This window comes from Pleurodeles waltl, chromosome 2_1 (genome assembly GCF_031143425.1).
Source record: "Pleurodeles waltl isolate 20211129_DDA chromosome 2_1, aPleWal1.hap1.20221129, whole genome shotgun sequence".
NCBI classification, from domain to species: Eukaryota; Metazoa; Chordata; class Amphibia; order Caudata; family Salamandridae; genus Pleurodeles; species Pleurodeles waltl.
Genome location: NC_090438.1, coordinates 771868929 through 771894154, shown reverse-complemented (window position 1 = coordinate 771894154; position 25226 = coordinate 771868929). Strand labels below are relative to the sequence as shown.

At 45.0% G+C, this 25226-nt stretch overlaps 1 protein-coding gene across 2 annotated transcripts in view; it reads left to right on the top strand.

Moving 5' to 3' along the window:
• The window catches only part of LOC138268422 (leukocyte elastase inhibitor-like), a 108851-nt gene that overhangs the window by 21435 nt on the left and 62190 nt on the right, over positions 1–25226 (top strand). For both annotated transcript variants that reach the window (XM_069218043.1, XM_069218051.1), the window contains one exon: positions 21617–21673. In XM_069218043.1, the coding sequence (XP_069074144.1) occupies positions 21617–21673 (57 nt within the window). The remainder of the gene's footprint in view (positions 1–21616; positions 21674–25226) is intronic.

Genomic DNA, 25226 nt, shown 5'->3' with positions numbered 1-25226 from the left:
GCATTGGGAGCCGCTGATTGTCCTAAAGTATGAATGCCCACGAGTTAACCTAACCAAGCAAGAAGTTACACCAAGCAGCTGATAGAAATATAAAAAAGAAGCCTGCAGATATTTCTGACAACTGAATGTTACATCTCCCAGATGTTACTGACACTGCGGACATTGGTAACTCAGAAATATGCTATTTTATAGGATTTGAGGGAATACCTTGCAGAAATCTGTCTTTCCACAACAATATCCTCCTATTTCGCCTGGTATTTCACAATTAGATTTTGGCTGCTTTCAGCAGCGAAAGTTTCCAAATGAAATAATCCTGATCTGTGGTATTTCTATGGATCTTATATCCCAATGGGGCTGGTAACTTCTGTTAGTGGACCCAGTGGGATTACCGGATGATTCAAAATGAGGGATTTAGATAATTAATCAGACACTCAAAAGGCGATGGGAGAAATGCTTACAGTAAGTCTAATCAATGGCAATTGCTCAGGGAATCATTCCAACTCATCATTTTGCCCATCATGGCACCATAGTTGGACCCAACCACATACAAATCAGTCTTCACACAGATCCAGTAGGAACAGTCCTGCTCGCACTGCCAGGGCTGATCCTCCCTGAACGAGAACACAAGCAACCCAAGACCAGTTTCACCCTGAGTGGGGCTCTTCAATTGGGTGTAACTCCCAGATATTGTACATACTTATGTGTACCACTCGAGATAGAAAAAAGAAGAAAGGAAAATGGGGAATGGTCAGGCAGTGATAATTGAAAAGATGTTCTCTTTGAAAGCTCTGACTGCAGAGATCAAAACCTGTCAGACATGCCCCACATAGGCTGACATTTATAAAGATCACCTGAATAAACTTAGCAAGCAATGGGGATTGCGATGAGAATTGCTACTTGGGCTTCAATTTGAGGGCAAACAAAACAAACAGTGATGGAGTTGTGATTGTAACTATTGATTCCCCAGCAACACGCACTTTGACATTAAGAAATTAAGGTAGCTGATCCTGTAAGTCAGAGGCCACTATAGACTTAGAGGCTTGACAGTTTTGACCTGGATTCAGTCACAACCCAGAGGCTAGATTCCCTTTATATTAGATAAGTGGTAACCCTTTTGATGAGTGGGCGGGGAAGCAGACTGGACAGATGAGCTGTTTGAACCATGGAGACATATGTACCTGTGGACGCTGCAAGTGCAGGGTGGAATATAAAGCATCTCACCAGGCAAAAAGGAATTGTGGGACCATTTCAGGAGGAGGGGTGTTTCTGGAAAAGAGTAGGCGTGGGTGTAACTTGTGTAATAAGCTATAGCATAACTACAAAGAATTACCTAAAAATTCTGTGAGACCCTGCATAATTACACGAGAAGGGTAATGGGGGCAGATTGGCCTATTTTTATGAGGCCAAGAAACCACTAGACACCAGGGATTTTTTTGTTTTTATTTTGTTTTTCACGTAAGGGGAGCGACCCCTTAGGCAAGGGCCATTCCCCTGGGGGGCAAATTTATTTTAGGCCATTTCTGCCCCCCATGGGGGCAGATCAGCCTATTTTAATTAGGCCGATCTGCCCCCAAGGGGGGGAGAAACCACTAGGCACTGGAGATTTGTGTTGTTGTTGTTGTTTTACAGATGAGAGCGTCCCCGGGTCGCTCCCCTGGAGGGGCAAATTGTATTTAGGCCATTTCTGCCCGCTTTGGGGGCAGATCGGAAGATTATAGGTCAATCTGCCCCCAAGGGGGGCAGAAACCACTAGGCACCAGGGATCTTTTTTTTGCGCTGTCACGCAAGGGGAGCGACCTTATAGGCAAGGGTCGCTCCCCGCGGGGGGGGGGGGTGAGTGGGCAAATTTATTTTAGGCCATTTCTGCGCCCGGCAGAAACCTCTAGGCCTCCAGGGCAATCTTTTTTTTTTTCTTTTTTTTTGGAGATGGGGAGCGACCCCTTAGGCAAGGGTCGCTGCCCTGGAGGGGCAAATTGTATTTAGGCCATTTCTGCCCGCTTTGGGGGCAGATCGGCCGATTTGAGGTCAATCTGCCCCCAAAGGGGGCAGAAACCACTAGGCACCAGGGATCTTTTTTTTGCGCCGTCACGCAAAGGGAGCGACCTTGTAGGCAAGGGTCGCTCCCCAGGGGGTGGGGTGCAAATTTATTTGAGGCCATTTCTGACCCCCCGGGGCCGGCTGAGCTAGAGGCCAAAATCCACAGGTAGGCACTTTGCAAAAAACACTTCTGTTTTCTGTAAAAAAAAAATGGGATGTGTCCAAGTTGTGTTTTGGGCCATTTCCTTTTGTGGGCGCTAGGCCTACCCGCACAAGTGAGGTACCATTTTTATCGGGAGACTTAAGGGAACGCTGGGTGGAAGGAAATTTGTGGCTCCTCTCAGATTCCAGAACTTTCTGTCACCGAAATGTGAGGAAAATGTGTTTTTTTATCCAAATTTAGAGGTTTGCAGAGGATTCTGGGTAACAGAACCTGGTCAGAGCCCCACAAGCCACCCCATCTTGGATTCCCCTAGGTCTCTAGTTTTCAAAAATGCACAGGTTTGGTAGGTTTCCCTAGGTGCCGGCTGAGCTAGGGGCCAAACTCTACAGGTAGGCACTTTGCAAAAAACACCTCTGTTTTCTGTCAAAAAATGGGATGTGTCCACGTTGTGTTTTGGGGCATTTCCTGTGGCGGGCGCTAGGCCTACCGACACAAGTGAGGTATCATTTTTATCGAGAGACTTGGGGGAATGCTGGGTGGAAGTAAATGTGTGGCTCCTCTCAGACTCCAGAACTTTCTGTCACCGAAATGTGAGGAAAATCTGATTTTTTTAGCCAAATTCTGAGGTTTGCAGAGGATTCTGGGTAACAGAACCTGGTCAGAGCCCCACAAGTCACCCCATCTTGGATTCCCCTAGGTCTCTAGTTTTCAAAAATGCACAGGTTTGGTAGGTTTCCCTAGGTGCCGGTTGAGCTGGAGGCCAAAATCTACAGGTAGGCACTTTGCAAAAAACACCTCTGTTTTCTTTAAAAAAATGTGATGTGTCCATGTTGCGTTTTGGGGCATTTCCTGTCGCGGGCGCTAGGCCTACCCACACAAGTGAGGTATCATTTTTATCGGGAGACTTGGGGGAACGCTGGGTGGAAGGAAATTTGTGGCTCCTCTCTGATTCCAGAACTTTCTGTCACCAAAATGTGAGGAAAATGTGTTTTTTTAGCCAAATTTTGAGGTTTGGAAAGGATTCTGGGTAACAGAACCTGGTCAGAGCCCCACAAGTCACCCCATCTTGGATTCCCCAAGGTCTCTAGTTTTCAAAAATGCACAGGTTTGGTAGGTTTCCCTAGGTGCCGGCTGAGCTAGGGGCCAAAATCTACAGGTAGGCACTTGGCAAAAAACACCTCTGTTTTCTGTCAAAAAATGGGATGTGTCCACGTTGTGTTTTGGGGCATTTCCTGTCGCGGGCGCTAGGCCTATCCACACAAGTGAGGTATCATTTTTATCGGGAGACTTGGGGAAACATAGAATAGCAAAACAAGTGTTATTGCCCCTTGTCTTTCTCTACATTTTTTCCTTCCAAATATAAGAGAGTGTGTAAAAAAGACGTCTATTTGAGAAATGCCCTTTAATTCACATGCTAGTATGGGCACCCCGGAATTCAGAGATGTGCAAATAACCATTGATCCTCAACACCTTATCTTGTGCCCATTTTGGAAATACAAAGGTTCTCTTGATAGCTATTTTTTACTCTTTATATTTCAGCAAATTAATTGCTGTATACCCGGTATAGAATGAAAACCCACTGCAGGGTGCAGGTCATTTATTGGCTCTGGGTATCTAGAGTTCTTGATGAAACTACAAGCCCTATATATCCCCGCAACCAGAAGAGTCCAGCAGACGTAACGGTATATTGCTTTCAAAAAGCTGACATTGCAGGAAAAAGTTACAGAGTAAAACGTAGAGAAAAATGCAGATTTTTTCACCTCAATTTCAATATTTCGTTTTTTCAGTTGTTATTTTCTGTAGGAAACCCTTGTAGGATCTACACAAATTACCCCTTTCTGAATTCAGAATTTTGTCTACTCTTCAGAAATGTTGTGGTTTCTGGGATCCAGCATTGGTTTGATGCCCATTTCTGTCACTGACTGGAAGGAGGCTGAAAGCACAAAAAATCGTAAAAATGGGGTATGTCCCAGTAAAATGCCAAAATTGTGTTGAAAAATTGGGTTTTCTGATTCAAGTCTGCCTGTTCCTGAAAGCTGGTGATTTTAGCACCGCAAACCCTTTGTTGATGCCATTTTCAGGGAAAAAACCACAAGCCTTCTTCTGCAGCCCCTTTTTCGATTTTTTTTGAAAAAAATGAAATTTTCACTGTATTTTGGCTAATTTCTTGGCCTCCTTCTGGGGAACCCACAAAGTCTGGGTACCTCTAGAATCCCTAGGATGTTGGGAAAAAAGGACGCAAATTTGGCGTGGGTAGCTTATGTGAACAAAAAGTTATGAGTGCCTAAGCGCGAACTGCCCCAAATAGCAAAAAAAAGCCTTGGCACCTGAGGGGGAAAAGGCCTGGCAGCGAAGGGGTTAAAAACGTATCGATAAAATGTCAGTCTTTATTTTTCGTATTGTTCTTGTGTTTATTATTTTAGCAAGGTTATATAGATAGATACATTTATGTAGACAGATAGATGGAAACGTAGGTGAAAAGAAAAATAACAAGACAAACAGACATAACAGGTGGATGAGGAGGCAGACAGATAGGCAAATAGAAGGATACATAACCTCATAGATAACTATGTTGATACATAAACAGGCGATAAAGTAGGTAGAGAGACAGATAGCCCAGCAGACATAGGTAGACTGAAAGACAGCTAGAACTATAGATATGTCTACTTGCAATGAAATACATTAAAAAGTAGGCAGGTAGGGGGCGTGGCCAACATGGCGACCCTGACAGCCACAATCTACTGAGCTCTGGCCCGGTCCGCCTAGAATCTCACATAATCCTACCGGACCTGTGCTGCTGAACCCCTGGGGCATCGTCGTTAGCCCTGGTGGAACTCGGGGGAATCATGGATGCCGGAGAAGCGGATTGCGTGCCCATCGGGTGCGTACACTGCGGTGGTGCCGCTGGACTTGGTGGAGCCCTGGCATCTGGCGCACCGAGAGGGCTGAGAAGAGGATCCAGCGCAGGCCCGTGGTGAGATGGGGCCTGGCCGGCATGAACAGGGCACGGCCCAAACGTGCCCTTGGGCGCACTGTCACTGCAGCGCCCGGGGCAGAAGATCTCCTGCAGTTTGGAGGCCTGGAGTTGGAACAAGGAACTCCCAACTAAAGATGAGCTGCCAGTAGTGTGCAGCATCACCTGTGGGGAGAGAGCGCAGTGGAGGTGAGCACTGTAGTGGTCTGCAAGAGCTCTAGTGAGGGCCCCAGGCTATGGCGTGAAAAGAGACTTGTGAGTATGATATACGCTGACGGCATGATGAGGCTCAGTGACCTGCGATGAGCCTGCTCCAACTATGAGTGGCTTGAGTTGGCGGACTCTGGGACTATGCATGGGTGAGGAGGCCCATGAATTACTATCTTGTTATAACTAATCTACTACATGGAGGAGACATTCATTGCTGCAAACCACTTTGGTCACTCTGATCCTTAGTCCACCTGATTCTTATCGCCTCTACTGGGAACTAAGGACAGACACTTTGGGCCAGGACCTAGCACAGCAGAGACGTTGACATATTGGTGCTATAATGACGCCAGGGCGTGCATACCCAGGGTCTTCAACGCAGGCTGGCCATATGCTAGCACAGCGGTCCCAAGTTGCCTAATTTGTATTGATACTAATCTGACACCCAATCCCTCCACTGCAAGATTTATTTTGAACCCTACATCTGGGTATCCCCTGATGAGCCTGACACACAGCCCTGTGATTGCTCTAACGTTGACCCAGTAGTGGTTGGCCCCTCTGGGGCCCGCAGGATTGGGGGTGCCCACGCTTCACTATGGATTTCTTGTGAACCCTACATCTGGGTATCCACTGACGAGCTTGACACACTGCCCTGTGATTGCTCTAACTGTAATGCAGTAGTGGTTGTCCCCTCTGTGGCATGCAGGATCAGGGGTGCCCAAGCCTCAACGCGGATCTGACTAACGGCACTGGGGAACGGGGTACAGAAAGTGCATCACTATGGAATCCTTATACTAACAGTTTGGAACTATTGCTTGAGACAGTGACCTGGCTGCACGATGGTGCGAACCAAGACCCCAATCCCATGGGACAAGATGCTTTATGCAACCTTTATGCAACCTTAATCATGCAACCTCGATGGATACATCAGAGGACCCTATGGCCAGGTTGGACACCACCCTCTGCAGTCATTTTGCACAGTTTGCTCAAATCTTGCAGGCAATAGTTGACTCTAATACCACACTGGAGGCCAAGATTGACACGGTCTCCATAGAAGTCAACTTACTTAGAGCAGACCATCGAAAACTAACGGAGAAAGTCGATGAATAGGAATCAGTGCTCACCAGCATGAGACCTACCTTCCAAGGCCTACAGACACAGGTGCAAGAACTACAGAAGAAGTTTGAGGCCCTTCATCGGTGAGCGGAGGATGCGGAAGGACGCTTCAGCCACAACAATGTCCGATTCCTTGGCTTCCCAGAGCTCGGGGAGGGTCCCAAAGTTGAACTGGTCGGAGAAGATTGGGTGATTTCTATGGTACTGAAAGGTAAGATACCAACACTTTTTTCCTTTGAGAGGGGGCACTATACACCTGGACACCACCGGCGGGGGTCAGACCACGCCCACTGATTGCCCGGTTTCTGAATTACTGTGACTTAATCCTACAGTTGTTTCGCTTGAAAGGTCTCTGGCACTTCGAGAATGCCACTAATATGGCATTCCCCGACTTCTCCGCTGAGGTGCAGTGGCTTTGCAATCCTTACTCTGCCACGAAGTGAAAACTCAGAGAGCTCTCCATGAAGTATACCTTATTATTCCCGAGGGGGTCACCTCCCCAGAAGACATCTGGACTTGGCTTCATGCCGAGCGATTGGCAGAGGTGACGGACCCTGATCAAGCCACAGGAGAATGGCTTATAACTTGTCCCCAGCGCCGTAGAAGGACTACGCACTGACCTGATGGTGCGCAAACGGCAAGGGAACAAGCAAAAGCAGTGGAGGAGATGGCACTTCTTAGCACAAACATGTTTGCGATACTGGGCAACTGTCACTCTTCGGATGCCGACTCGGTGGCAGGCCATTCGGAGGCTTCATCGAATACCACAAATCAAGGGCCGGAGATGACACTGAGATTGCAGATGATCTACTGTAGTGGCACAACTTCTTCCTCAGTATTGATGGGCACCTTTGGCACTCCCCTGGGCCTGCTGGATGAGGGGTCTACCAGAATAATGGCAGAGGGGTCCGGGTACATAGGTCCAACATAACTGTCATGAGCACAGGCGGGAAGAAAAGCAGAACTTGCGCTTCTGAGAGAGTTCCCCGCCTCAGGACGATGACCGAATTGGAAGAGGTTTATGTTAAGGAACTATTAACTTACTCTTAGTATTGATAATGTTTATGTGAGGAGATTAGGCTGGAGACTTTCAGTCTTACCGGCAAGGGTGGAAGTTAAGTTTGTTATGTTTGGTTCCTTCAACCTTTTTAACCTCTATACGGTGTCTCTTTCACTGCATTATAATATGGGGGACTGGTGAAACATGCTGGGAGCAGCAGTCGGGGTACAAAGTATTCGCTATGGATACATAGGGTCCTCAGTCCCGGGATGCTACTGCAGGTCAACAGGATCCTTATTTTCCAGAGGGGTGAAGGAGTGGGTATGGTATACAGACACACCACCATATGGGTGAACAAGAGAACACTACCGCACCTCAATATAAGTTCTTGACATGGAACATCTGTGGTATGGCCAAAACCCCAAAGCATAGCAAAATACAAGCATATCTTAAGCGTTGCCATATACAAGTGGCGATTCTACAAGCAAACGCACAACACACACAAACCATACTTAATGAGGTGAGGAATAGATGGAGGGAACAGGTGTATAGCACTACTTCCTCTGCCTACGCTAAAGGGGTGTTGATAGGAATTGCTCTGGGAGTACCATATGTTGTGAAGCTGCATAAAATTGGTCCGGGCAGCCGGTATGTGATCTTGGAAGGACATCTTGATGGCCTTCCCCTGCTGATAGGGTATACGCCCTAAATGTTGGTCAATCTGCTTTCCACAATACCCTCACCCCTGCCATACTGCATGACCCTAGGTCCCCGGGAATATGATGGGGTGTTTACAATTGTGACCCAGATTTACACGTAGACAGATTTAACCTTACAATGCAGGGTGCAACATCCACCCGAGCAACACGTCACCTGCAGGAGTTGACAACGCAACATCGCTTATGAGACATTTGGCATCTACACAACCCTATGTCATGAGAATACCCTTACTACTTACCAGTCCATGATATCCACACGAGGTTAGATTTATTCCTATGCAGCAAATTCCTGGGATGGCGGGCCCAGGGAACTGAATACATGGCATGTATGCTTTCGGACCACTCCCCATTGATGTTCCCCTAAATGGGGCAGAGAACGGTCTGTAATACCCACCTGGCGTCTTCAACCGGAGGTCCTATTGGACTCTCCATACAGAGGAGCCCTCTCTAATCTGCTCGTAACCTATTTTGAAGTGCACTGGAGTGGGAGACCCACCAGGTAGTGGTGTGAGGCCATGGTATGGCAGCGTCTTGTGGGGCCCGAAATAGCACTGTCAGCTGAGTTCTTCCGACTGTAGAAGGAAATGAGAGCCCTAGAAAAGGAAGTAGTGTGCTCACCCACCTATGTAGAGCAGCTGCGCACCCTGAATGGAGAATATAGAGACATGGAGATGTGTCTAGAGACGCATGATTATGGGAGGCAGTTAGACATGATACACGCTGAAGGGGACCGATTAGGCAGATTACTAGCGTGGCTAGTTAAGGATGATGCACAAAGAAAGCCAATAGGAGCCATACGTCTGCCTGACGGCAAGATGGTGAATACACAAATGCCTATAAATTCTGCTTTCAAGGACTATTATCAATCGCTGTATTGAGCGCTACCTTTACCACTAATGGACTGCGTGCACACTTACCTAGACGGCTTGGCTTGGCTAATGCCTACATACAAAGAGGACTTAGAGGCACCACTGCAGCTGGCTGAAAATAACTTGGCCATAAAAGACATTGCTAGGAATAAGATGCCGGGCACCAATGGACTCCCCATCAAATACTACGCACAATACAAAGGCACACTAGTGGCAAAATTATTGGAGATATTTAATGAGTCCCGACAGACTGGCGAACTATCCCAAGCACTTAGAGAAGCACTGATAGTAGTGTTACTTAAACCAGATCTGGATCCATTAGATGTTCAATCATATCAACCACTGTCCCTGTTGAACCTGGACTCTAAAGTTCTAGGGAAAATATTGGCCAACAGGCTACTCCTGGTTATTAATAGTCTAGTGCATTCGGATCAATCAGGGTTAATTCCTGGCCACAATACCTTCATTAATAATACGTGTCTGATTCGTCTTATTGATATGGCCCCAGGTCCTGGGAGGGAACTTTGTGCATTATCATTAGACATAGAAAAGGCTTTTGATACCCTGGAATGGGGATTCCTTGTGTCCACACTCACACAGATGGCTCTGGCTCTGTTTTTTGTGAGCTGGATCAAGACATTATACAGCAAATCGATGGCGAGAGTGTGCACAGGCATTACCATCTCAGATGCTTTTGCTATTCATAGAGGTACCAGGCAAGGATGCCCATTATCCCCTCAGTTATTCACCCTGGCTCTGGAGCCGTTGGCATGAGAACTGTGACTTCAAGCAAAACAATGGGGAATACCGGTTCATGGGGTGCATCAGGTGGTACCCGGATGATGCGTTGGTGTTCCAACGTGATGCCCCCTCCTCACTCCCACACTTAATGACTCTGATGGATGACTTTGGGGAGATGTCTGGCTTGCTAGTTAACTGAGACACGTCATGTAGTTCTCCGCTGGCGCTGGTGCCGGTGCCTGCACCGAAAAGGGGCGTTCGCCCTCATTGCCGATAAAAATGGTGCCATGATACTTTTAAATGTTTAGGAATACAGATTTATCATGTTTCAGATTACCCAAGAGAGGGCAACCTTAACAGGGCCCTGAAGGGGATCTGCAGGTCTCTCCCTTTTTGGACATCCTTCCCATTGTCACCGGTGGGGCGTGTTGCAATAGGTTCAGAGCTTTTTTAAGGAAGTACACAGCCTACTGACAGACCTCATTTGGGGTGGGGTAGAAGAAGGGTGACCTTACAGGTGCTGCAGAAACCGCAATCGGAGGGTTGGCTGGGTGCACCCAATTATGAATTGTACTATGCGGCGGTCCAGCTCCAGTGGCCAATGTGGTGGCTGGGTTCCGATGATTGCCCGAGAGAGTACAGATCCAAGGGGCTCTACATGGAGTCCCAATGTATACATGGGTGACGTCACAGAGACCCCAACACATTACAGAGAGCAGGCAGATGAGGATGTCCTGCCTGTGTTGGGTGAGGTATGTGATGAGACATGATGATGGGACGCCATACTCTCTTCTGGCCCCAATAAGGCAGATGCCGGGTTTGGCTGTTACGACCGGCTGAGCTGTTGTGGGCGCTTGGTCTGGCACGGCTTCCTGACACTGAGTGGCCTGTATAAGGAGGGTGTTCCATGAACTCAGGAATGGATTAATAATTCCAGTGGGGCACTTCTTGACATATGATGCGCCACAGAGGCAGATACTAGCCAAATAGGGGGTGGAGTGGAAAGAGCCTCCCTGCTCCCAGATACTACATACTTTGCTTGGACATGGGGGCACTCAGCATGCCATTACCAACATATACCTGGCTTTGCAGCACACAGCATCTAGGGAGCTCACACAGGCACAGGTGTGGTGGGACATGGTATGGTCCCCCCATTAACTGATAGCCAATGGACTCAAGACAGATCAAAGAAGTACCTTGTAACACACAGTACTGGTATACACAATTTTACTTACGTCAGACTTACTTATTGCTGCATACGATAGCGCAGATATTTCCAGGGAGGCCCCAGTGTGACCCCGCTGCAAAACTTATGGGGCAAGATTTTATCTCCTGACATGGGATTGTCAGCCGCTTTAACACAGTTGGGGTAAGATTACATAAATCATAAGTGAGATAGCTGACCATACAGTGCCACTCATACCAGAGTCCTGCGTACTGGGGGTGTGGTCGCGGACAGCAACGGACAAACACAATCACAAATGTATTGACCTGGCCCTTGTTCTCTTTAAGCGCCAAATAGCGATGCATTGGAAAGCATCGGCTGTCCCTGATGTAGGGGAATGGCTGAGTACACTGTTAGCATGGATGCAAACTGAAGCTGTTTGCTACTCTAAGATGAAACTGCAAGGTGTACTGGTTAAGGGAGTGGAGTGTTGGAATGTATTTGTGATAAAAGTGGACTCCAAAAATGATGAACGTCCCCTCTGAATCATGACTTTGGGACATGAAGACTTACTACAATAATGCCAGCCACATGTTTACTGTGAAGTCTGAGGGCGACCGTGGTGCATAGCACTACCTCATGAATCTGGTGACAGAAATAACTAATGCACTGTCTTACTGAACTGTATCCATGGTTGTACTTAATTGATGTCAGATCCCCCCAAATTGCGGACATGGTGGGATTGCCACCCATGGTTATATCTAATGCTACTAGTGGATATACTACAGTTTCTGCGGCATTGTGGTGTACGGTTTTTGTCTCTATCTCGTCTCTCTTTTGCTTCTCTATCTCTTTGCTATCTGTGTATTCTTCATTCTTGGGTCTCACATTCTTGTATTTAATGCCTGAAAAGATTACATTATTCATGCTATATGATGTTCATTCAGCAGTTACTAAGACCCACTCTTTTCAATGAAAATCAATTAAGAAAAGTAGGCAGGCATGCAGGTAGATAGATAGATGCTGAGGTGGGTGCCCTGCCTGGCGCTATATGGCTGGCAAGGGGGAAGGGAGTCAATTGAAAAACTCTTATGGAACTTGAACTGATTTGATTCTGACCGGAAAGAAATATGCAGAGACTCGCAAGGCTTGGGCACCAAAAAGAAGGTTTTGCTACCTGATCAACAGTGAAATATCATATAATTCTACTTTGAATAAGGGCAGTAAAATGTGGGGCGAGCAACACGGAGGTCTTTAAAATGCAGGTGTTGTTCCACTGGCAGCCAATGCAAGTTTCTAAGGTGAGATGTTATAGGGGGATGACAGGGAACATTTAGAAACTATCTTGCTGACAGATTGTGAATTAGTTAACCCCTTCGCTGCCAGGCATTTTCCCCTCCTGTGCTGAGCCTTTTTTTGGCAATTTAGGGCAGTTCACGCCCTCTGAACTTTTTGTCCACATAAGGTACCCACGCCAAATTTACGCCCTTTTTTCCAACATCCTAGGGATTCTAGAGGTACCCAGAGTTTGTGGGTTCCCCTGGAGGAGACCAGAAAATTAGCCAAAAAAACAGTAAAACTTTAGTTTTTTTCAAAAGAATGGAAAAAAAGAGCTGCAGAAGAAGGCTTGTGGTTTTTTCCCTGAAAATGGCATCAACAAAGGGGTTTGCAGTGCTAAAATTACCATCTTCCCAGCTATCAGAAATAGGCAGACTTGAATCAGAAAACCAAATTTTTCAATATAATTTTGGCATTTTACTGGGATATACCCCATTTTTACTATTATGCTTTTAGCACCCGTCCAGTTAGTGACAGAAATCGATATGAAACCAATGCTAGATCCCGGACAGCTAAACATTTCTGAAAAGGAGACAAAATTTTGAATTCAGAAAGGGGTCATTTGTTTAGATCCTACAAGGTTTTCCTACAGAAAATAACAGCAGCAATGAAAGAAATATTGAAATTGAGGTGAAAAAAACAGCCATTTTTCTCACGTTTACTCTGTAACTTTTTCCTGCGATGTCAGATTTTCAAAAGCAATATACTGTTACGCCTGCTGGACTCTTCTGGTTGCGAGAATATATAGGCCTTGTATGTTCATCAAGAACTCTAGGTACTCCAAGCCAATTAAGGAGCTGCACATTGCAATGGATACCGGGTATACAGCAATTCATTTGGTGAAATATAAAAAGTCAAAAATAGGTATCAAGGAAACCTTTGTATTTCCAAAATGGGCACAAGATAAGGTATTGAGAAGCAGTGGTTATTTGCACATCTCTGAATTCCGGGGTCCCCATACTAGCATGTGAATTACAGGGCATTTCTCAAATAGACGTCTTTTTTACATACTGTCTTACATTTGGAAGGAAAAAAGGTAGAGAAAGAGGTGGGACAATAACACTTGTTCGTCTATTCTGTGTTCCCCCAAGTCTCCTGATAAAAATGGTACCTCACTTGCGTGGATAGGCCTACTGCCCGCGACAGGAAACGCAACATGGACACATCACATTTTTACATTGAAATTTGTCGTGTTTTGATATTGCCTAGCTGTGGATTTTGGCATTTAGCTCAGCTGGCACCTAGGGAAACCTAGCAAACCCCTACATTTTTAAAAACTATACACCTAGAGGAATTCAGAATGGGGTGACTTGTGAGGCTTTCACCAGGGTCTCTTACTGAGAATCTTTTGCAAACCTCACAATTTGGCAAAAAAACACGTTTTCCTCACATTTCGGTGATGGAAAGTTCTTGAATCTGAGAGGAGCCACAAATGTACGCCCACCCCGTGTGTACCCAAGTCTTCTGATAAAAATGGTACCTCACTTGTGTGGGTAGGCCTAGTGCCCGTGACAGGAAATGCCCCAAAACACAACATGGACACATCACATTTTCCCAAAGAAAACATTTGTTTTTGCGAAGGGCCTAGCTGTGGATTTTGGCCTCTAGCTCAGCTGGCACCTAGGGAAACCTACCAAACCTGTGCATTTTTTAAAACTAGGCACCTACGGGAATCCAAGATGGGATGACTTGTGGGTCTCTCACCAGGTTATGTTACCCAGAATCTTTTGCAAACCTCAGAATTGGCAAACAAACACTTTTTCCACACATTTCGGTGATGGAAAGTTCTGGAATCTGAGAGGAGCCACAAATTTCCTTCCACCCAGCAATTCCCCAAGTCTCCTGATAAAAATGGTACCTCACTTGTGTGGGTAGGCCTAATGCCCACGACAGGAAATGCCCCAAAACACAACATGGACAAATCACATTTTCCCAAAGAAAACACACCAGTTGTTTGCAAAGTGCCTAGCTGTGGATTTCGGCCTCTAGCTCATCCGGCACCTAGGAAAACCTAGCAAACCTGGTCATTTCTGACAAGTAGACACCTAGGGGAATCCAGCATGGGGTAACTTGGGTTGCTCTAACCAGGTTCTTTTACCCAGAATCCTTTGCAAACCTCACAATTTGGCAAACAAACACCTTTCTTTACATTTCGGTGACCAAAAGTTCTGGAAACTGCGAGGAGGCACACATTTTCTTCCACCCATTATTCCCCCAGGTGTCCTGATAAAAATGGTATCTCACTTGTGTGGGTAGGCTTAGTGCCCGCAACAGGAAATGCCCCAAAACACTACGTGGACACATAAAAATTCTCAAATACAAAACTACCTGTTTTGGGTGGGGGGGCCCTGCGTTTTTGGTCCTGGGCTCAGCAGACAACTAGGCAAACGTACTAAACCCAGACATTTCTGGAAACTAGACACCCGAGGGAGTCCAGGGAGGTGTGACTTGCTTGGATCCCCCAGTGTTTTCTTACCCAGAATCCTCAGCAAACCTCAAATTTAGCAAACAAATCACATTTTCCCACATTTCTGTGTGGGATCACTACACTGGCACAAATTTCCTACTACCCAACGCCCCCCTCAATCTCCTGATAAAAATGATACCTCATTTGTGTAGGTGGGCCAAGTGCCTGTGACAGGGAAGAGCCAAAAACAGGTAAAAGAATTAGGGGGAACCAAAGCTGGTCAAAAGGGGCAGTTGGAAAAAAACATTTTCAGGCCGACAAGTGGGGCAGAATTTTTTTCGATATAGATGTGACAGTGCTGGGTGGTAGGAATTTGTTGGATTCCTGCAGATTCTGGAAGGTTCCATCACAAAAATGTGGGAAACGTGTGATGTCAAGCAAAGTTGGAGGTTTGTAGTGCATTGTGGGTAAGAAAATGGTGCAGGGTGCATGTGAAGCACACCACCCTGGACTCACCCATGTATATAGTTTTTAGATGTGTCTAGGTCTTGTGGATCTTTCTACATGGCAGTGTCCAAAAAGTGGAGCCCTCACCATTCCAAGTGGGATGATTTTGAGAGTTAGACAAGCTCTCATGGCCCAAATGTAAAACCAAAACTCAAAATAATCAAATGTCCTCTTGCTTGCCAGGGTCAAGATATTTTTGTGTGCAGGGGGAGAGATGAAAGACTGTTACCCCCTTCATCTGGGGTGGGGGCATAACCATGCCCATACTGGTTAGTAGCCACCACCCCACAATTTTTTTTTTTAATTCCCTGGCATCTAGTAGGCTTTCTGTCCCCCTAGGAATGGATCGGGAGTAATTGCCCCATCTGCCCACCGGTGGGCAGAACAACTTTGCCCCCACTTATTTGGGGTGGGAGTATGGCCATCTTCGCTGGTCTCTGGTGGGCTTTCTGCCCCTCTTGGGGGCAGATGGGTCTTACAAAAATAGATTTGTCCTTCAGGGGAGCGACCCTTCCCTAAGGGGTCGCGCCCCCTGTGTGAAATTGGTGCAAAATAAAAAATCCCTGGTGTCTAGTGGTTTCTGCCTCCTCTGCCAGCAGATCGGCCTAATTAATATAGGTCGATCTGCCCCCAAGGGGGGCAGAAAAGGCCTAATAATAAAATTGCCCCTGGGGAGCGACCCTTGCCTAAGGGGTTGCTCCCCTTATAAACGTAATTAAAAAAAAATCCCTGGTGTCTAATGGCTTCTGCCACCCCCTGGGGGCAGATCGACCTAATAAATACAGGCCGATCTGACCCCGGGGTGGGGTGTCAGGAAAGGCTGAATAAAAAAATTGCCCCCTGGGGAGCGACTCTTGCCTAAGGGAGCGCTCCCCTTATAAACATAGTAACAAAAAAAAAGAAATCCCTGATGTCTAATGGCTTCTGCACCCCTGGGGCAGACCGGCCTAATTAAAATAGGCCGATCAGCCCCCCCGGGGGGGGGGGTAAAGGGGGCAGAAATGGCCTTAGGAAAAAATGCTGCCTCCCCCTTGGGGAGCAACCCTTGCCAAAGGGGTCGCTCCCCTTATGACAATTAAAAAAAAAAAAAAAAAACCCTGGTGTCTAGTGGCTTCTGCCCCGGGCTAATTAATATGGGCCGATCTCCCCCGGGGGGGGGGGGCAGAAAAGGCCTAATTAAAAAATGGTCCCCTGGGGAGCGACCCTTGCCTAAGGGTCGCTCCCCTTATAGCAGTAAACAAAAACAATCCCTGGTGTCTAGTGGCATTCAGAGAGACATGAAAAGGAAAGGAAAAACCTTTCCTTTCCTTTTCATGCCTCCCTGACCTCCCCTGCCCCTGTACCGAGGAGAAAAGAATTTGTTTCTCCTCGGCCAGCATGATGGGAGATGACCTCTGATGAGATCAGCACACGATCGCTTCAGTGGAGGGGTCATGGGATGGGGAAGGAAAGGTGAGCGATTCCCCTACCATCCCTGCCCTAGGGTGGTGGGGGGAGGCTCAAGGAGTAGCGCTTGCCCCATGCTCCAGTACGAGGACATAATGTTTATGTCCTCGTCACAGGACCAGTTAAAGGTGCTGCAGAGAATTGTGTGAGAGCCCCAGATAAAGGTAGTTGCCACAGTCAATGCATGACATGGTGGATGCCTGAACAACTGAAAAGCAAATCTCAGGAGGGAGAAGAAGGTAGGTAATTCTGGAGCATCTGCAGATGATAAACATGTGTATAAGTAACTCTACTGATTTGTAAATGACAAAAAGACATCTAAGTATACTCCCAGATCTTTGCAGGTTCTTAAGGGGTGCACCAAAAAGAGATGAAATAAAGGAAGCACCGCCAAAGAGGAGCAGATCGATCTTATAACCATTTAGCTTCAAAGAATTTAAGCCCATCCATCTGTCACAGTAGGTAAACGGCCATGGGAATGAGTAGGGTTGGCAGATTTCGTGCACGCAAAGGAGACCACAATTTATGTATCATCAGCATAGGAAAGCCAAACCCCAAGTAAGCTCTGCCAGACGAGTAACAAAGATGTTAAAGAGCGTAGGACTAAGTGACGTGCCCTGTGATACCCCACATAGCCGTCTGGACTGAGAATGGTAGGATGACAAGAGTACTGATTGAGTATGGTCTTTTAGATAAGAACATGGTCTATGTAGAGCTTTATGTCTAATGTCTATAGAGTGAAGCCTTAGACAGTGAAATACAGTGTCAAAGCTGGAGCTTAATTCATGAAGAATCAATGCCAGGCTGCTTCCTTTGTCAAGCAACATCCGAATGTCGCAGGGATCAGCTAGAAATACTGACCAGGTAAGTGCAAAGGAAAGACAGTAACAAATCCACACCCACCCCAAAGAACTGAGATAAACTAGAGGAGGGCTTAGAATGAACAGCTGCAATTCAGTGACTAAGTTGAAGGTAGATTCCTCCTAATAAGGGACTGTTAGAGAATCAGAGGAGCAGACAAATAGACTGTCAAATAAGCCTGACAAACAGACAGATAGATATGGAGCAGGCAGGCAACAAGCCAGCAGGGAGACATGCAGTCAGGAGAATAATCAGAGAGGAAGAGGATAGATGAATGGATGAACAGATGGACAGAAGGATGGGTGGGAGGATGGATGGAAAATAATATCCAAACTTATTTTAGGAGTATTCACATGTGCTGAACATTTTTAGATACGTATTCCTGAAAATGATTATTATATAACCCATGGATTTTAGAAATCAATAATTCTTGATTAAATCTATTTTTCCACTGTAGTCAAAAGGCCGTTTTTGTTAAAACAAGCATGCTTCTCAAAAACAAGACAAGTAGTTTTTGTTTTTGCTCACTAGTATAATTCAACCCCATCCCTACCCAGGTATATGCCAACATTACAGCTTATGTATCACTAAAAAGGGCTAGCGGGTCATATTTATAAATACACTGTTTACTCTATGCTAGGCTACCTTGTCACATTTATTGGAAGCCTTCTGACTGAAATCATGGCTCATGCAGTTGGAGATAATAGCAAGGCAGATGATTAAGCAGGGAACTGTGGTGATGGCCCATGCATCCCAACTTCTGCCTTCGCTCCCTTCCAGTACATCAGTAAAAAGGAATCTTTAGAGACGATTTCCACATCTGCAGGAATGGCTCAAATTTTAATTCAGACAAACCACAAGTATATAGTTGAAGGGTGCACCCCTGTTTTTTTGCTGCATTCTAATGTGTTCTTCCAGAAAGCACTGACATTTTGGTCTAAGTGGTAGTAAATTTAAATAAAGGTTGATTTTAATCTGCAGCCTGTGGTTCCAAAGATAGCCTATGTAGGATAATGTTTTTAAGGTAGCCCTGGATCATTGACTTCATACTGTCAACATCGCTTGATCTAAGCTCTGCAGAAAGGGGTGCATGCTGTAATTAAGAAATTTAAAGTAATTACGATTGATGCAATGTAGTCAGTCATTTGCTCATAGCATGGTAAAGCCCTTCTATTTGCAAGAGATGCATCTCGCCCTCCTCCACCAAGTTCCAATAGACCCGACCAATTGAAACAAAAAGTGTAGGTAAAATGGCCAAGGGACAAAGGAAGGAGAGGAGAGGAAACACAACAGAATGAAATCCAGTTCCCTACATCCGCTTCTCACTGTCACCTTCTGAATGATTGCAGTGAAGAACTGTCTCTAAGCAAATGTACCTGCTCCTGAGACCCTGGGATTTAACAAAAGAAAAGCTTCAACATCTGGACGCCATTTGTGACTTCCTCTTCGGTTGCCGAGCCACTCGCAGGACTGTTCCCACAGTCAGTTCAAGACAGCACACTTTAATGCCCTAAAACAAAGGTTCCTCTCACATTATTGATTGTGAGCAGTTAATACAAAATGATGTAACTTAGGTAAACAAAAGAATCATAGAAGCAATTTTGGAAAAGTAACTTAAAAAAAAAAAACGTTTTATTTTATTTTGTAAAGCAAGCCCCACATCCCTTATGAGATACATATTCATGCACGGTGTAATATTACATCTTGCTCCACCAGGGGTCGCTCTTCTGATATCATTGCACTTCAGTGCTGAATCTTTCACCCGCGCCCCCTCCCTTTGGCCAGAGGACCATACAGCATTATTACAGGGCTTGTATTCATACTCGCCCTTCGTGCCTGTAGTTGTCCATGCAGAGTCCAAGGCGGAGCCAGGCAGGGCTCCAGAGTGATGCCTCTATAATCGGCCCACCCCTGCCAAATCATTCCATGTTCCTTTGGACACCCACGTCCTTGGTAAATTGGTCTCTCAAGGGCCTTACAGTGGTCCATATGCTTTGCCCATTTATTAGTCAGAGGGACCGATGGAAAAATAACTTTTAGTGTATTGAGCATTCCCATTAAAATAAGAAAAAAGTTTACTCTGAAGTAAGAGCAGTGAAAGAATGAACCTGCATTTTTATGTGCTGGGTCTCATTTTTATTAAAAAGGCTTGTTCTCTTATTTTTTATGTTGTTTTCTTTGCATAAAAATTGCAAAATAAAACTGATAAACATATACACCGTGTTAGATGATAGTTGATATAAGAAGTTCATTATCAGGCAGAATGTGCAGCTTTTAGCAGGTGAAGCATTGAAACATTGTTTTAAAAATGGGTTCTTTATTCACAAAACAGTAATTTCCAAAGGTGGAATACAATGCGGTCCTTAGGAGGCAGAATAATACCTTAAACAGCTAAAAGCATGATGGTGAGAGATTAAAACTATTCCTCTGGCTGATCCAAAATGCGATTGACAAAGTCTCAAATCCATGGCTGAAGGAGACTAACCCAAAGTCTACTCCCTTTATATTATTATTATTACTATAAACAGTGGGTTGTGCAGACTGCTATGGCTAGCAAGCCAGACCTAATAATATAAAGTAGCCAATGGCCATGTTTAACCCCTGACCGTCCTAAGGGGAGCTTCAGTTAATATGTTTACTGTGTATATTGGTTTTGTGATGTTTGTATTTTGCTTGTTTTTGTAGTGTTTATGTATTGAGCAGCCAATCAACGATAAAGAGTGGTAGTGGTGGGCTTGTTTTGTACAATTTTCTAATGATACTGTGTCCATATTTTTGCAATTGACATTTTGAGTGGTGAGTAGTAGATTTAGCATCTACAAAAACAGGGGAAAAGAAAGGTCGGCAAGGTGGGGGGCAACTGCAAAACAAGAGTCTGGATTTGAGTCCTGTTCAAAACTTAGAATGTTTTGGGATCTAATATTATAAATGGAGCAAAACTGCATACTAGCAGACCTGCCAACTCACCTGGTGCCACCGTGTAACACACCTTGGGCTACATGTACTTAGCATTTTGCACATCACAAACAGCATATCGGGCCGTTTGCGATGCGCAAAATGCACTTCGGTATGTTGGAATGCATTTTTGCGATTTGGTAAACTATTTACCGAATCGCAAAAAGGGATTGCGAGTCGCAATTAGGAAGGGGTGTTCTCTTCCAAATTGCGAGTCACAGTCCCATGTATGATTGTTTTGTGACCGCAAATGCGATCGCAAAACAACCGCAGTTAGCACCAGTGTCACCCTGGTGCTAACCCATTCGCAAACTAGAAGGGGTCCCCATGGGACCCATTCCCCTTTGTGAATGGCAGTAAAAACAGTTTTTCAGAGCACGGACCACTGCCTGCTCTGAAAAAATTAAACAAAAACGTTTCTTTTTTTGTTTTTGAAATGCATCTCGTTTTTCTTTAAGGAAAACGGGCTGCATTTCCAAAAAAAAACTGCTTTATTTAAAAGCAGACATGGTGGTCTGCTGTCTCCAGCAAGCCACCATCCCTGTGAGGGCAGCCATTCCCAAGGGGGTCGCAAATTGCAGCCTACCTCATGAATACTCATGAAGTAGGGCATTTGCGACCCCCTTGCAAATTGCAAACAGTGTCATTGACACTGTTCAACATAAGGTTTTGCGACTCGCAAATTGCGAGTCGCTCTGACTTACAATTTGCGAGTCGCAAAACAATTCGTTTGTACATGTAGCCCCTTATTGGCTCCCCTCACACAGTGGTTTTCAGCTCGTTTTTTGAGGTTTTTAACTGCAGATGTCCATTAAAGAATGTGAAAACACCCCAGGACATCGGCAGCAGCTTCAGCAAGCTTATTTTCAGTTTTTTTGAGGAGGCGGTTTAGGGCCAGGTTGGGGCAAAAGTGCCTCTTAGGTGCTTCTCAGCCCACGGCAACACCAGATCCAAGGCCAGTCCCCTCCTCAGACTGTGAGGTTTTTGGTAAAGGTGGCAGGTCTGTACTAGCCAAGGATAAAGCTCCTCCTTTATCTCAGTAATCCAGATTATGTATTCATCAGCATTATTCTAGAATGTTGGTAACATTTCCCAATTTATTTACCCACAGGTTCTTCACTTTGATGCAATAAGTGGTACTGGAGGCTGTACTAAGAAAGCACGCAAGGTGATGTTTCCTCAAAATATATGAATGCAAAAATATTCTGTATGCTTTGTCTTGCAGTGCTTCCTGATTATAAATATGTATTCCTGTTTGATAAATGCTTTTGAATTTCGTAGTAGGGACTTCAATGCATTTTTCATTTTTTTTAAAGATTTGCAAAAAAACAATCTTTTCCTACAAATCTGATTGTGATTTCACATAATACTCTTTTCTGGAGCCGTACTGGTACACAAGGTGTTTGTTACCTTACTCCAATAAGTCACCAGGTTCACTGGCTCTTTAACATTATTAAAAATGTCCCTCATGATTTTTAAGCTTTCTTGTGATTGTCAATCTTTCAGTTTTTCACTCCTAGATGAGAACCACAAAGCTCTTTTTTTGCAGTTGGATTCTTTTAGCTGTTCCACACATGATGAATTCACCGTCCACGGGGCCAAATCATTTATTAAAAATAATAATTAAAATAATAATTATTCGGAAATAATCACTTTCCACCGATTTAATGATCATGAATAGCCAGAAGGATGCTGACACTGATAGCAAAAACTAGTCGCAATTTGAGATCAGTATATTTGCGAATAGTACGGAATTTTGTTATTCAATCAGTGTCCTGTTAGATGAGCTCACAATGTTCAGAATTGGAGTGGGCAACAATCCAACCTACCTCATTAATATTCATGAGGTAGGTGGCAAACTGTGACTCACTATGATTGGCCACAATCACACCACTGATGACCTACAAGGGTTAGTAGTCCACCTTGCCATAGGTTATGTTTCAATAAAGTTTTTTTTTAAAAAAAATTCTGTTTTCCTTAAGTGAACTGGGTCTGCTTCTAAAAAAACCTTTTTTAAGGTTTTAGTTAGAGCATGCGGTGCTCCCCTGGAATATTATGACTCACCATGAAACTTTTTTAGATTTCAAAAAGGGGAAAGGCTTCAAGGGAGACCCCCTTTATGAGTGAGTTACCACCCCAGCTCAAGCGTCATTAACTTTTCAATGATTTGTGACCACAATTGAAGGAACAAGTCATTGGTACATTCAACACCGATTAGGTATTTGGAAAGGATGCCCACAGAACATCTGTTCTAAATACGGAATCAGTATCCATTTGCAATCTCATTTTAATAGGTAGGAAAAGCCTATCCTGTTTTGCCTTTCGAATCCTTTGCAACCACAAAATTGGTCAGTATCTCTGGCCAAAATCCTGACCTGAATGAGTGGAAACATGTAATCCAGAACAGTGATTCTACATCTGGATTAATGAGAATCCCTCTGGGACAAGATATACGAAGGACTGGTCACAAAATACTGGCCGCAGTTAACAACCCCTATTTGTGTATTAATAGGTCGGTTCGCAAAATATCGAATCAAACTGGGTTGCGACTTGACTTACTTCATGGATATTTATGAGGTAGGTCACAAATTACAACCCACTATGATTTAGAAACATCAAAGTCAAAGAGATGGTGGATTGATATGGTCAGCAGACCACAATGACTGTGATTGCTTTTAAATAGTGCATTTAAAACAAAATGCAACCTATTTTCCTTAATGTGTTTTTTTTTTTATGTTCTGTAAATATTTAGGAAGGGGAGAGGTCTCTTGAAGACACCTTGCTGTTTGTGAACGCCTTACTTTTACTTTTCAGTAGCTGCTAAAACATAAATATTTTGCTACCAGATTTCGGTCTCAAAACATTCATTAAGACTCCCAGTTGTCTATTTTTATTCATTTTTACAGATAGATGCAGATAGAAAACAATGTGTTTCCTGTCTGTATTTAGTTTTAAAGGTGGGAAAATACTGAAAATTGGGGTTACTGTGAGACAATCTTCATGCTGTCTTTTAGGAACTCTGGGCAAAAGCTGGGCAAACAGGCAGCATGGCGGGGTTAAAAACATGATGAGATTTCCTTAAATACAGGCATATGTTAACATATATTTATAGTATAATGCTAATATGTACCTGTGGGTGGAATGTTTTGTTATATGTGGCTGCTTAATTTGCTGAAACACGACAGGCATCCGCATACTATGCACGTCTAAGAGTTAAGTAAATATAGAATTATACTATTTAAAAAATAAATGGCAATAAGATGGTCAAAAAATAAATATGGATAAATACAGACGGAAATAGTAAACAATAACCAACATAAAAAGTGGGAGCCCTAACATTAATACATCTCACTCCGAATCAGTACTTGGAAGGGGTACTATTAGAAATGGGGTCTTTGGTTGGCAGTCAGGTTACCCCCTGTCCAAGCAAGGACCCTGATTCTAGTCAGGGTAATAGAGAATCACCCTCAGCTAACCCCTGCTTACTCCATTGGTAGCTTGGCACGAGCAGTAGGCTTAACTTCAGAGTCCTAGGTGTAAAGTATTTGTACCAACACACACAGTAACTTAATGAAAACACTACAAAATTACACAACACAGGTTTATAAAAATAGAGAATATTTATCTAAACAAAACAAGACCAAAACAACAAAAGTCCACAATACACAAGTCAAGTTATCAAGTAAAAAGCAAAAAGAGGCTTCATGTAGTTTTAAACACACACTAACACTGTTAGCGTGAAAATGTACTTTGGGTGCATCAAAAATAACCCCGCACGGGCGAGTGTGCGTCAAAAAGGTCTTGCGATTCGTTTATTTCACTCACGAGCGAGACCTTGCGCCATTTCTCCTTTCGTCGGGTCGGGCGTTTTGTTTCTTCTCTCCGCAGGAGAGCGATGCGTCGATCCAGTCAGCACTCTCAGGTCCGGGCAGGCCTTGCATTTATTTTTACAAGCCCAGCGGTGCTTGCGTCGGAAATCCAGCTGCACAATGATCCGAAAACCACGCAGCGTGGGTTCCGATCTCACCAGCCTCCATCAGCGATGCTGCGCATCATTTCTACAGCTCCGTGCATCGATTCTTCGGTTGCGTTACAGGCGAGCATCGATTTTTAGCCGTGAAGCCGGCGGCACATCGATTTTTCAGCCGCAGATCAGAGTTGCGTCGATCTTTTCCCCGCACGGCGTTCTGTGCATGGATTTCTTCCTCTTAGGCTGCCAGCTTCTCCTTTCAGGAACCCAGGAAGTGGATGGGCACCACAGGGCAGAGTAGGAGTCTCTCCAGAGACTCCAGGTGCTGGCAGAGAGAAGTCTTTGCTGTCCCTGAGACTTCAAACAACAGGAGGCAAGCTCTAAATCAAGCCCTTGGAGATCTTCACAAGATGGAAGGCACACAAAGTCCAGTCTTTACCCTCTTACTCTGGCAGAAGCAGCAACTGCAGGATAGCTCCACAAAGCACAGTTACAGGCAGGGCAGCTCTTCTTCCTCAGCTCTCCAGCTCTTCTCCAGGCAGAGGTTCCTCTTGGTTTCCAGAAGTGTTCTAAAGTCTGTGGTTTTGGGTGCCCTTTTTATGCCCAATTTCTCATTTGAAGTAGGCCTACTTCAAAGCGAAGTCTCTCCTGAATGGGAAATCCTGCCTTGCCCAGACCAGGCCCCAGACACTCACCAGGGGGTTGGAGACTGCATTGTGTGAGGGCGGGCACAGCCCTTTCAGGTGTGAGT